A 12,882-nucleotide genomic window follows, 5' to 3' on the forward strand; every position below is an offset into this window, starting at 1 on the left:
ATTTTCAAACCGAAAATCAAGTCACAACAAAGAAGAAAGATTGAGTTTTCAAAATGTCCACAATCACGCTCAATTCTCTATGCCATAAGAAACCGAAGCCACATATGGTAATATACTAACTTCTCTCTATAGCTTTATTTGGTAGAAGTAAAAGATAATATGAAAAGAGAAGTTGAAAAAGAAATTAGAAATGATAATTGGGCGGATTAAATTGAGTTTGTACTTACCAAACTCTAAATCCAAAAATTAAGACCTCAACCTCAAACTCAAACTCAAACTCAAACTCACATGAGTTAATAATCCAAAAAATGATTTATTTCTCCTCTCATGTGATGAAAAAATAAGATAAGAAAGAGACATTTCTTTTTCTTATTTTCCTATACAATCAAACAACATAAAAATCAACTATATCTCTTTTTTTTCTTTTTTCACTCTCTTTCTCATAAATTATTGTTTCTTATTTTCTTGTCCACAACTTAAGAGAGCAATATTTTCTTGTCGACAACTTAAGGGAGCAATATTTTCTTGTCGACAACATTCCTAGTTTCCTACGTCTGAAAGTTTGGAGTTACCTTCCACTTTAGTTTTCTAAAATTGAAAAAAGGTGATAAACAAAAGAGATGTTACAATTTAAAAATATAATTCTATAAATAACACATGTCTAAATTCTATAATGTGTAGTTAAGTCAATTAACTTTTATATAGTAGATAGAAACAAATAAGACATATATAATAATATAAGGTATCATTATATTCTTAAATTTGATAGTTTGATTCATATGAACAACAGTCGACAAAACTCAAAGGGAGTGTTTCTTAATCAAAAGGTTGAAGAATATACCTTCTAATATAAAACATATTTGATAGAAAACGTGGAACTAGCCTAATCAGATGTATAATCCAATGTATATCGGAGTGATGTGCTTTTCAGGGTAAAATAAAACATCGTTCATTGCTTTTCATTCTCGTCCAGCAACTGTTCGACGAAATGCCTGAACCATGCACACTCATACCACACCCTCCTCTTCCATGTTCCATTTGACCCATTCCCTCTTTTTCTCCGCATTCATCTCTACCACCAGGTTTAGAATCCCGGTTCACCGGTTCACCTCTCTGTCCCTCGGTTCTTCGCCCAGGAAGCGGAATAGCCTCAAGGTTCTGTGCAAGAGAAGGAAGAAGAAGAAGAACATCAGGGAGGAGTGTGATTCCTCGTTCCTTGAAGAGGAGATTCTCGTGTTCATGCAGAATTCGAAGAATCCAAATGTGTTTCCCACAAGGGATGAACTTGTTGCAGCTGGGAGAGTTGATTTGGTTGAAGCCATTGTGAAAGAAGGAGGGTGGTTCACGCTTGGGTGGGATTTGAATGAAGATGTGTCTCATGAAATTGAGGATTTGAATGAAGGGTATCGTGAAATTAAGGTTTTTGAAGATGGGTTAGGCAATGAGATTGATGGTAATAGTGGAACTTTGGCTTTTGGGGATAAGTCTTTGTTTTCGTCTTCGGATAACTCTTCTCAACAAGATAGATCAGTGTGAGAATCTCATTATGATGATGCATTTGTTCACATGTTTTGTTTTTCAATACTGTTATGCATGTTTAACACTTCAACACTTGGTATGGTTCGGTGCACGGGTAGAATGGTATTCTATTTTATTCCTTTTGGTTCCATCCTTGTTGATGAAACTAAAATGTTCAACTTTCTAATGTTATGTTTGTTCTAAATGTTATCTTCTGTTTAACAGGGAAATAGAAGCTGGGCAGTCGGGCATTGAGGGTATATTGAATCGGCTGGAGAACGAGAGAAATAGTTCTTTCGGACTTGAGTTCAGAGAGAAAGAAGATAGTATGTCTTCTGAAAATCATGTACATAAAGATCAATGGGATCATAGAACCACAATGGCTGCAGTTAGTAATCATTATCCTTTTCAAATACTCTTGGTTGTGCCTTAATTTCAATAATTTTTTACATCAGATGCACACAAAAATTGATGTTGGAGTTCTGGATCATTTGAATCTCGGAATAACTTTAATTTGTTTTTCTTCTATAATATATTTCTACATCTTCTAGTGTAATTAAGCTGTAGTTTCACTGTTCAATGAACATATCAATGAGCAGTTATACTATGAAATTGTGAGAATCAATTTTTTTAAAATGAAATATTACTTCTGGTGCCCTTTATGCAATATTAAATTTTAAAATATTAATTTTAGCATCTCGTATGTTGTAATTTGTAAAGGTAGATGCTGTCGTTGAAAATAGTAGCAGACTATCCACATTGAGCCCAACAAGTAATCACTATAGTGATTGCCAGATCAAACTAGACCAGCATAGATCTGAATTAGGTAGTGATGATTTAAGAAACTCAACTAAGCCAGAGGGTTGGAGAACTTGGATTGTTCAGAGGACTGGTTTTAAAAATGCAGATTTTGAAGGTAATCTATTTTACATTTTCAGATTGTGTCTTTCTTAGTATTGTTATTGGGGTAAGCTGAATGGCTGATATCTTTGTAATCATAATGTACAGATGCTGAAATTGCTCCCAATGAAGCTAAGAAAGGAGGTGTTAGCGATGTTTCAGGACAGCTGGATCTCCTCAAAATAAGAGAATTTTCTGATGAACCTACAATCGGAGAAACAAGATTAGGTTCTCTTGATAGAAATGCAAGTCACAATGACATAAAATCCCGTATCCTGCATCTGGAATCAGAGCTGTCCTCTGTACTGTATTCGTTGAGATCTAGCTCCAATGAAGTTATAAAGCAGACGGTGAGTACAATAATGTAATGAGCTAATAAAGGGACTTGCCTGTAAGTTTCCCCTCTCCTAAAAAAGAAAGAAATAGCAGAATATTTACTTGTTGTCTGCCTAAGAGAGTAAAAAGGGCGGCCCAATGCACGAGACTTCCACCAGGTGGGGTCTGGAGAGGGTAGATGTATGCATCCTTACCCTTACAAACGAAAAGGATGTTTCCAGGATTTGAGCCCATGGCCTCTAGGTCACAAGGCAATCAACCTTATTGTCTTATCGAGGTAAGAGAGTCTGTTTTAATTATTATATGTAATTTTTCCATGTTGGTGCATGGCGGGAGTGGAGGGAGTGATCTTAATTTACAAATTAACGGAAAATTAGATAGAAATTTGTTGGTACCTCTATTTGGGAGGGTGCAGAAGAGTCATAGTCTAGCCCTACCATTTTTAACCACTTGTGCAATTACTCTAGTTAATTTATATGCACAATTTTTATGCATAGAAGAATAGAATTTTCTGTCACATCTATTTTGGAGGGAGCTTTTCTCCCACTTGTTTTGGGCTGGGAAAGCCAAAACTGAATCACCAATGAAAGCAAACCCAATTTTCTCTTGTAATATCATATGTCAAATGATATATACCACACCATGTGAATTTACTCTGTGATTACCTGTTAAACATGTGAATATCACACTAGATAAGATAAAATTAGAAATGAATGTATTATGGAAAAAATTGGAGTATCTCCTATTGTAGAAAAGATAGTAGAATCGCGTATTAGGTGGTTTGAACGTGTGTGGAGTAAACCTGTAGAAGCCCCTGTAAGGAGAGTAGATCAAATGGAGGCTAATCCAATTTCTAGAGGAAGAGGGAAACCAGGAAAAGCCATAGGTAAAATGATTAAGAAAGACTTACATATATGCTTTGTCGATTAACATGATTTATGATAGAGTATTATGACGTCATTAGATTCATGTAGTCGACCCCACCTAGTAAGATAAAGGCTTGGTTGTTGATTACCAGTTAAACATGTTCCAGATCATTAGTCTATCCAATATTGATGATGAAAGAATCTTAATCTTTGCTTCTTTATCCAATTTGGGAACATTTCAGTTTGTTTGGTATATTTCTTTTTCTCTCAAGGCTTAACGTGAACACATATGCTGTGCATTTTCATTCACTGATGCTAGTGGAGAGCTTCATAGGCTCTCGGGTTGATACATTGAGAAGAGCTTTGTTCTTGGCGTGCTTAAAACCGTAGTTGTAAAACTCCCGAGTTTAACTCTTAAACTATTACAAATTTGTTACCTTAGGGCACAAAAATGAGTTAACTCAAACACAATCTTTTGTCAAACTTGTACAAGTTTAAGTAAACTAACAAAATAGGTAAACTCTCAATCTGAATCTACACATGGTATAATATAACAGTTTGTGTGTGAAGAGGAGATCAATAATTGAATTATGTTATTACGTTATTTCTATCATTTACTTTTTATAATGTTCAAAATTTCTATACTAATTATGAATATGCTATTTAGGATATGGTTTTTAAAGAGTATTTTTAAAATGTCACGAGTATACGATTTTAATATTTTTAGGCTCCAGAGTTTACCTAAACTCTCCTATTTGACATGCTTTTTTAAAACATTGGGCATTTTCATGAGATTTAACAGGTATAGCTACCACATATGAAGTTTTGTTTACTGCAAAGCCAAAGAAGCTAGAAACGGGGCCCACTTTTTAATAGAATTATGTTTTTAATTTTATCATTGACATTAATATGGAGGCCGCTTCTCAGGATCTTAACCTAGTCCAGACTTGCCTTTTGTATATTCTTTAACAGGACCAAAAGAGCTCTTCCGGTGATCTTTCAGAGCTTTCCGATGCTTGGGAATTCCAGGAAAATGAGATCATAAATGCTCAGGACAGACTGCGTACAATACGTGCTAAGTTGGCAGTATTAGAAGGAAAGATGACATTGGCAATAATGTATCCCTCGGAGTCCATTCAATTAATATCACATATACATATATATATTGATTACCTAAATCTTGACAATACTACATTCCTTTCTCCCAGGGATGCGCAAAAAATAGTGGAGGAGAAGCAGAAGAGGATTAATGATGCCCACAGAGCTTTGCAACTTCTGAAGACTACTTCTGTGATTTGGCCTAATACTGCTTCCGAAGTGCTTTTAGTAGGATCATTTGATGGTTGGTCCACCCAGGTCTGACCTCTTTCTGAGAACTTTTTATTAGGTTCTAATCGGTTTATGTATTATGCAATACATGATATGTGTAAATTGATGCACTAAACTATCACAATGCCGCCCTTCTCCAGATGGGGTTCACGGTTCTCTCAGAGAAAATATATATGGTGAATCTGGTCCTTTTCACTTTGCAATGATTTTTCTAGGAACTACTTCACACCTGCCTTATTTAAAACAATAAATACTAAATCACATCATGTGTTCTTTGAATTTTGACTTTGGTTATATAGTATCATGTGAAATCCCCCTCCCCCCTAAATGTTTATATATGTATGCCTGTCACAAATGCATGCTGAAACTCAGGTTAAGGTAGTGCGCACATCCTTCTTAAGGATAGACCACTTAGAATGTATGCACACACTATAGGCTAGGGGTTCATCATTCATTTATAAAACTACTCTTCAGATAAACCACTATTTTTCACCCAACAAATAGTCTGCTGGTGTTATTGTCTAGGATTCATAGATCTATTGTACCTAGAAATAGTCTCTCCGCTTTGAGAGTAAGGCAGCATACTCCTATCCTCTCCAAACCCCACTAAGTGGAAGCCTCGTGCACTAGGCCGTTCTTTTTTACAAAGATCTATTTTAGGTAGTTGATAAGATTAGACTGCTTCCGTCTTGTTAATGTATTCTGTAGAGTGTCAAAATCAATTCATCTGTCTTTGATTTGTGGAATGATCTAATGCTTACTTTGGCATAATAAAATAGTATTGTGTACAGATCCTCGTGATGCTTTGAATGCTTAGCACATTGCACACATATATGTTATATTGAACAAATACTATTACATTGCAGAGAAAGATGGATAAGTCAAGTACTGGCATATTTTCTGTGTGTTTGCAGCTGTATCCTGGAAAATATGAGGTTTGTATTTTATCAACTAATGGTTTTCTTAATCCCCATGATATAATGTCCAAAAAGTTTTATGTAGCAGGCATTTTAATGATTTGTTTTTCGGTTGCAGATCAAGTTCATTGTTGATGGTGAATGGAAAATTGATCCGTTGCTCCCTATCGTTGACAATAATGGCCATGTGAATAATCTTCTTGTCGTTCATGATTGATGTAACAGAGAGGGTAAGCATGAGATAGTATCTGTAAAAATTGTAGAAGACAGAAGAGGATGACATGCATTAGGTTAGTCCCAAAAACTGTTCCTTTCCATTATTTCACTCACGTACAAAATAAACAGTGACTAGTTCATTGATTTTTTTACTTCAGAGTAGCACTTCTAGATTTAGATACCTTGAATGACTACAAGCTATTTCTATTTAATCATTTGTAAAATGTTGGTGTAATTGTGTCAGCAGTGTCACGCTTTATCAAATATGGTGCAATTAAATGTTGGTAATTCGCGTACATAATCACAGATTTGCATGCTTCAATGGTTGCCTTCTAATGTTCTCTGATTGATTGTAAAATATGAGAAATAGTTTAATTAAGCATAATTTTACATAATGCCTAGGTTTGATTCCTGTCATGTCTATGGAAAAGGCTTTATTAATGGTAGAAGTAAAGCCACTTTGGTGATTTCTATACATCGAAAGGGATTACTCTTGAGATGCTCATCAATAGAAATCTAGGTGCAAAAACAATTTTTTTATTATTAAAGTATGTCTACAAATAAGCTTTCAAGTCATACTTAGCATAAACTGAAGCCTTGTGTTAGGAAACAAACAAACGTTTAAGCAAAGCTTACCTAAGCCTAACTTCTACCTATATAGTATTATAGTTTTATTTTCAGTGAAATACCTTACATCTCTGAAATAACTGTGAATTCTGATTAATCTAAATTCACAGAAAGAATCATTTAAAGAGATTAAACTTTTCCATCATTTTTCTTACAATCCCAATACTCAATGAGAGGCCTCGCTCAAGTAACAAACAACCTCACCATTCAAGATCAACACAGTTGGCAAAAGGGTTAAAGTTTATACAATTGATAGTGTCGGATTTTCTACAAGTTAAACACTATGCTGTCACCCTCTCCCCCTCTTAGTTTCAACTTTACAATTTGCTGGAGCATCATGCTACAAATCCTACATTTCGTTACCCATCATGCTCCGAGTTTAATTAATGAAAATGTATTGAACTTATTAAGGCCTTGTTTGGTCATCACATGCAATAAAGGTTTGTAGTTGAACTGATCTCTTTCATAATTTTAGGAACGGTTATTGGTATGATGAAAGATTAAGTGGATAACAACAATCATTTAACCTTTTAATCCACCATAACAGTAGATAATGGCGATTTAGGAAAGGAAAAACTAGACCAAGTCACCTATGTTTGGCTTTATTTAGAAGAAATTAAACAAACATAGAATGAAAAAGTATAATTTTACAATTGACTGCAGCAACAAAAGTAATCGATATACTTCTTGCCTTAATTGAACCATTGGAATTTTCCTCAGTATTGCCGAATGCAAAATTATCCGAACATGAAAAACTTTAATTCACATATATTGAATCATTTACTTGTGGCCATTGATTACAAGAAAAACTGCAAAAAGTGTTCTCCAACCATAATATCAGCTTGTACCTAAACCAAATTATGCTGCTGACTAATCTTACATTAAAACAATCAATCTTAGTATCTTACCCTTGCAGAGGGATGCAGCAGAAAATCCAGATCCAAATTTGTGAGGCTGTGAGCAACGAAGGAGGATCTTGCATCTTCAAATCCAATGAATGAAATGACACATAACACAAGGTAAAACCAAATATTTACCACATTATATAAATGGTGTAGACATTAACATCACAATTGCAAACTAAATATTACAACATAGCTTCCACAAGTTACTTTGATCATTAATTGAGCTCTTTCATCCTGAACATACTTAAGAAAAACACAAAAGCTACAAATATCTAAATCCTAAATTAAAAGCATTAATACAAATTAAGTTAACCCTATAACAATGCTGATTTTCAAAGTTACAGGATATCATCATAAGCAACAATTTCTCTGCCACCGAAAGGCAGTTGTAGAACTGAGCTACCTGAGCTATCCTCGGTAGTTTTGGTATTCCCTATCGCTGATGCGAGTCTATTACCTCTTCCATGCTTCCTCAATGGTATCTCAGCACGCACAAGCTTTGACATAGACCCTTTATCCTTGTTATTACCAACTCCTTCCCTCCACATGGCTAGAGGATCAGTTGCCCATAACACCTGAACCTGTTACATACACCAATAATCTCTTTCATATTCCCCTCAGAAAGCACTAGAACAACGCAATGAACTCCTTACCCAATATCATACAAAAAACTAAGGGAGCATTTTTAAGAAAACTTTTCTGTTTTCACTTCCTAACCACTGTTTCCTATACACAATTACACATCTTTAAAAGGTAGGCAAAAAGAAAATAATGTGATATATTTGTAACTGTTAGCGACTTAGCGTAAACAAAACCAAACACATTTTCTTAATCCATATAGACCAAGAGTCATGGTGTTAAAATACAATCACTATTATTGTAATTTTTTTAACATATTTGTGGACAGCAGGACAATTGCACGAAAATGTATCCCCAATGGTGGTCATGACTCATGATGTAGTTGTCAAGACTACTACAGAAACAACAATATTTTGGCCACAACTAGAATAGCGAATCATAATTTAAAACCCTACTAAGAAGGATGCTATTTTCCTTCAACTTTCTAACTTTATCAACACCTTTAAGCTGAGAATTTGTCAATAGTATTCATTTCAGACTTTATGCCTGTTGTGTTACACTTCAAAGCTTCACTCTTTCATCAGACTATAAACAATTAGTCCGAAATTTTGACAATTGTGTTCAGTTTCATGATTTATCGTTGTTATCTTAAATTCCAATTTTCAAACTGTCTCCAAAATGTTAATAATGCTAAGAAGATTTGTAAATTGCATTCAATTTCAAGCTTCATCACTGTTATCTTCAACTCTTAGGTTTCAGACGTTCAGAAAATTCCAAAAAACTAAGCTGAACTTCTATCAAGATCGCTTGATTCAAAATGCAAGTTTCAAAAAACCTAGGTTAAGAAAACGAAAAAAAAAACACATTTTTGGAGTCAACAGTGATCCCGAAGGAAGGGTCGATGCTGGCAGCGATGGCCGAGACAAACTTGGTTTGTTTAAGGCAGCGAAAATCATAAGTGTTGGATAAAAGAAATGGAAACGATCTAAAGGTGATGGCGCCACAAACAAGAGAGTTGTTTGATAAGCCAATGATGTTGCCACAAGTAAGGATTTTTTATAAGAACTAAGGGTAAGGCGCCACACCAATTGTGATAAGCCTATGAACGTCACAACGAAGGTTCCTTGATAAGTTCGAAGTTAGGAGCAAAGCTCACCTAAAGAGGAATTAATCCAAACAAAATTCAACTTGTTTATTCAAATCTCTAATTCAAGTACAAATAGAGAAGGAATTCGGCCATGCCTTATTCCCACGTGAAAGGAAATTAAATTACAAATGAAAACTTTACTAATTCAATTCTACATGTGCTCTTTAGTATTTAATGCAATAATTTGAAATGATGGGTGAATCTTCTTGCTTTCACACGTCTAAATTCATAGTTTGTAGGCTGAATTTTTCTTTTGACATCATCTAAGAAAGCATTCATTGCCATAATGTGTTCCCATTTAAGAATAGTGTTAAAGCTATAAATTATCTTCCTTATTTGGAGTACACGTCCAAATCAGATTGTTGAGGACTTGATTTGGAACAAATATGGAAAGAAATTAACATCACCCACCTTGGTCTTGACGCCTCTTTTGTTTAGGAAACAATTTCTATGGTACGATGAGCCATTGATTGTTGTCATCTAATTTCAAAGCCTTACCTATTATGGAGAACACGTGTGGTTCTATACATGGCAACAATCAATGACTCATCATACCATGGAAATTATTTACTAAACAAAAGAGGCATGAAGACCAAGGTGGGTGATGTTAATTTCTTTCCATATTTGTTCTAAATCAAGTCCTCAACAATCCAATCTGATTTGGACGTGCACTCCAAACAAGGAAGATAATTTTCAGCTTTAACATTATTCCTAAATGGGAGCAACACACATGGGAACACATTATGGCAATGAATGCTTTCCTTGATGATGCCAAAGGAAAAAATCGGCCTACAAACTATGAATTTGGACGTGTGAAGGCAAGAAGATTCATTCATCATTTCAAATTATTGCATGACCGAATTCATTCATCATTTTAAATCATTTGTAATTTATTTTGCTTTCATGTGGGAATAAGGCATGACCGAATTCCTTCCCTATTTGAACTTGAATTAGAAAGTTGAATAAACAAGTTGAATTTGAGATAAAAATCTAAGTGTTTAGTTGAAAATTTTCTCCTACTCTTATTTTGGCTTTGACCATCAATTGGACTTATCAAGAACCCTAGTTCTTGTGGCGTTCTAAGACTCATTCACCCTCTCAGTGTGGCATCTACATTCTTATCAAGGAATTGTCCTTGCGGCAAATACCTTGTTCTTATCAAACATCCTTGCTTGTGGCAGACTTCATTAGCTTATCAAGCATCCTTTGCTTGTGGCGTTTCATCATCATTCCTTTTCCATTTTCCAAACGGTGTTCATCTTTCATACATTCCATCATCATCTTTCATAAAAATTTAAGCCAATATCAAACCTTAAACACTATATTCAACCGTAGCCTTTAACCCCATCAAACATACCCAAACTGTGGCCCTACTTACCATACACCCTCCCCTAAACACCAATCCTAACCGTGACCAATTACACTCAAAACCAACCAAACATTAGCCTAAAATCCCAATCAATTACAAAACCGAATTACCATTTACAAAACTCATAGTTTCAAGCTAAAAACGATCCTAAAACGAAGGTAGACCTAAGAAGTTCACATCACAAACTGTCTCCAAAATGTTAATAACGCTAAGAAGATTTATCAATTGCATTCATTTTCAAGCTTCATCACTGTTATCTTCAACTCCTACGTTTCAAACGTTCACTAAATTCCAAAAAACTAAGCTGAAATTTTATCAAGATTGCTTAATTCAAAATGCAAGTTTCAAAAACCTAGGTTAAGAAAACGAAATAACAAAGTGCACCTTTTTGGAGTCAACGGTGATCCCGAAGGAAGGGTCGACGCTGGCAGCGATGGCGGCATCGGCGGATTCCTTGTTCCGGTAAGTGATGTATCCGACGGCGTCACGGTCGATGCGGATGCGTCCAATGGGGCCGTAGATCTCGAAGCGTGACTTGAGGTCGAGGACGGAGCAGTCTTGAGGAAGGCCCATAACAACCAGTGCGGATGGCGGTGCTGGCCTCATCGTCGGTTTGTCCTCCTCCACCTCGAGAGGTGGTTCCGGCGGAGGGCGACGGCGCTTGTAGGCGGTGTATGGGGCGTGGCGGGAAAAGTAGGGTTTGTCTCTTTTGCGACTCATGACGTGGGAATAGTTTAGAGATAACGTGTGCAGAAACAAGAATAAACACAACTACACAAGTGTTTGCACTTTGCAAATTGAGAGTACTGAATGACTTAAAACTCAACTACTTCCAAATACTTCATGGCATGATATAAGGTTAATTAATCTATTGGTGGTAGTTATTTAGGATTATATAGATTTTTTTGTAAAAATTAAATAATATTAAGGGCAATATAGGAAATAAAAATTACACCATGGGGAAGTTATTTCAAATTTTGGCTTTATATATATAGTATATATATACATCTTTTCTATATTTTGATTAATTAATGTCTTTATAATACTAATTAACATGACTACTAGTCTACTACTATAAACGACAAGAAAAAACTACCTCAATAAGTAATATCATTTTAATATTTAAAAAAATAAATCCAATTAATTGAATTGATTAAAGTCTGAATAGATTATATTCTTTATTCGAGCAAGTTTAAGATAAGCCGTAATTTAATTATAAAATTAGGGGTTAATACATTACACTTATACTATAAATCTTTGTTTATAATATTAATTAATACATTACTCATTATGCAATATAAACGACATAGAAAATTTAAAGCTGTGAATACGCATTCTTTTCTTCTTTTGTGTGTATAATTAACCAAACCAATTGCACTTACTTACCAATATATTAGTACAATTTTTCTAACCAATGTTTAAGCAAGATAAAAAAAGAAAGTTCATATTAAATAAAATTATGTTTTCACTAAATACATCTATTTTGAATATTAACTTTTCTCATGTTAGTCATTTAAACAATGTTCTGAGAGCAAATTTTAACAAACTTGATTCTATGAAGTAGCTAAGTTGGTCAAACTCGAAGGCAAAAAATATGAAAGCTTGAGTTCAAACTCTCATGATTGTACAATTTTTCTCTTCCTTTTTCATTAAAAATGTGTTTATAAAAAATAATCCTTCACAAAACCATAATTTATAATTTTATAATACGAGTAGAAGAAAATGTTAAGAGATCCACACAGTATTTTTAGATTTGGCCTAAAAAGTAGTTTTCAACCTCTTTTTCTTCAAAATCCCAAAACTATCATTTGATTCATTTCCTTTTTCACAACTCAACTAGTTTCTCCTTTCTCAACATTCTCTTTCCCTTATATTTACCCATTCACTCAAACCTTAGGCAATAATTGTGTATAGGAAACAGTGACAACATGATTAAGTGGATAAGTGGGAGAGGAAGAAGATGTTGGGAAAGGAAGAAGACATAAGTTGTGAGGAAGTTCTGGAATTTTGAAAAGAAATAATGGGTTGAAAACTACTTTTTATGTCACTTTTTTTTTGGGTACTTACCAAACCAAGGGGTAAAAGGGACATTGTTGAAGAGGGTGAGAGGCCCAACACCCAAACCTAACAATCATTATTAAATAAATTGACCCAATAATCAATCCTGGGGAGG

The 12,882-nt window shown here is 34.6% G+C and overlaps 2 protein-coding genes across 3 annotated transcripts; one reads left to right on the forward strand and one right to left on the reverse strand.

Annotated features, from left to right (window-relative positions):
• On the forward strand, positions 889-6,404 carry LOC109361173. 2 transcript variants are annotated; one of them, XM_019606524.1, is made up of 8 exons: positions 889-1,532; positions 1,744-1,906; positions 2,239-2,434; positions 2,527-2,768; positions 4,593-4,738; positions 4,829-4,976; positions 5,816-5,884; positions 5,985-6,404. In XM_019606524.1, exons 1-8 carry the CDS (start codon positions 1,000-1,002, stop codon positions 6,081-6,083), a joined length of 1,596 nt encoding a protein of 531 aa, XP_019462069.1. In that variant the 5' UTR covers positions 889-999; the 3' UTR covers positions 6,084-6,404. The 2 variants fall into 2 exon arrangements, with proteins under 2 accessions (XP_019462069.1, XP_019462070.1); XM_019606525.1 differs by having other exon boundaries at positions 2,581-2,768.
• On the reverse strand, positions 7,730-11,497 carry LOC109359000 (uncharacterized protein At1g27050). The gene is made up of 2 exons (XM_019603486.1): positions 11,094-11,497; positions 7,730-8,195 (listed from the first exon to the last, which is right to left on the reverse strand). Exons 1-2 carry the CDS (start codon positions 11,427-11,429, stop codon positions 7,953-7,955), a joined length of 579 nt encoding a protein of 192 aa, XP_019459031.1. The 5' UTR covers positions 11,430-11,497; the 3' UTR covers positions 7,730-7,952.

The sequence above is a fragment of the Lupinus angustifolius genome, chromosome LG11 (genome assembly GCF_001865875.1).
Source record: "Lupinus angustifolius cultivar Tanjil chromosome LG11, LupAngTanjil_v1.0, whole genome shotgun sequence".
In the NCBI taxonomy this organism is placed as follows: Eukaryota; Viridiplantae; Streptophyta; class Magnoliopsida; order Fabales; family Fabaceae; genus Lupinus; species Lupinus angustifolius.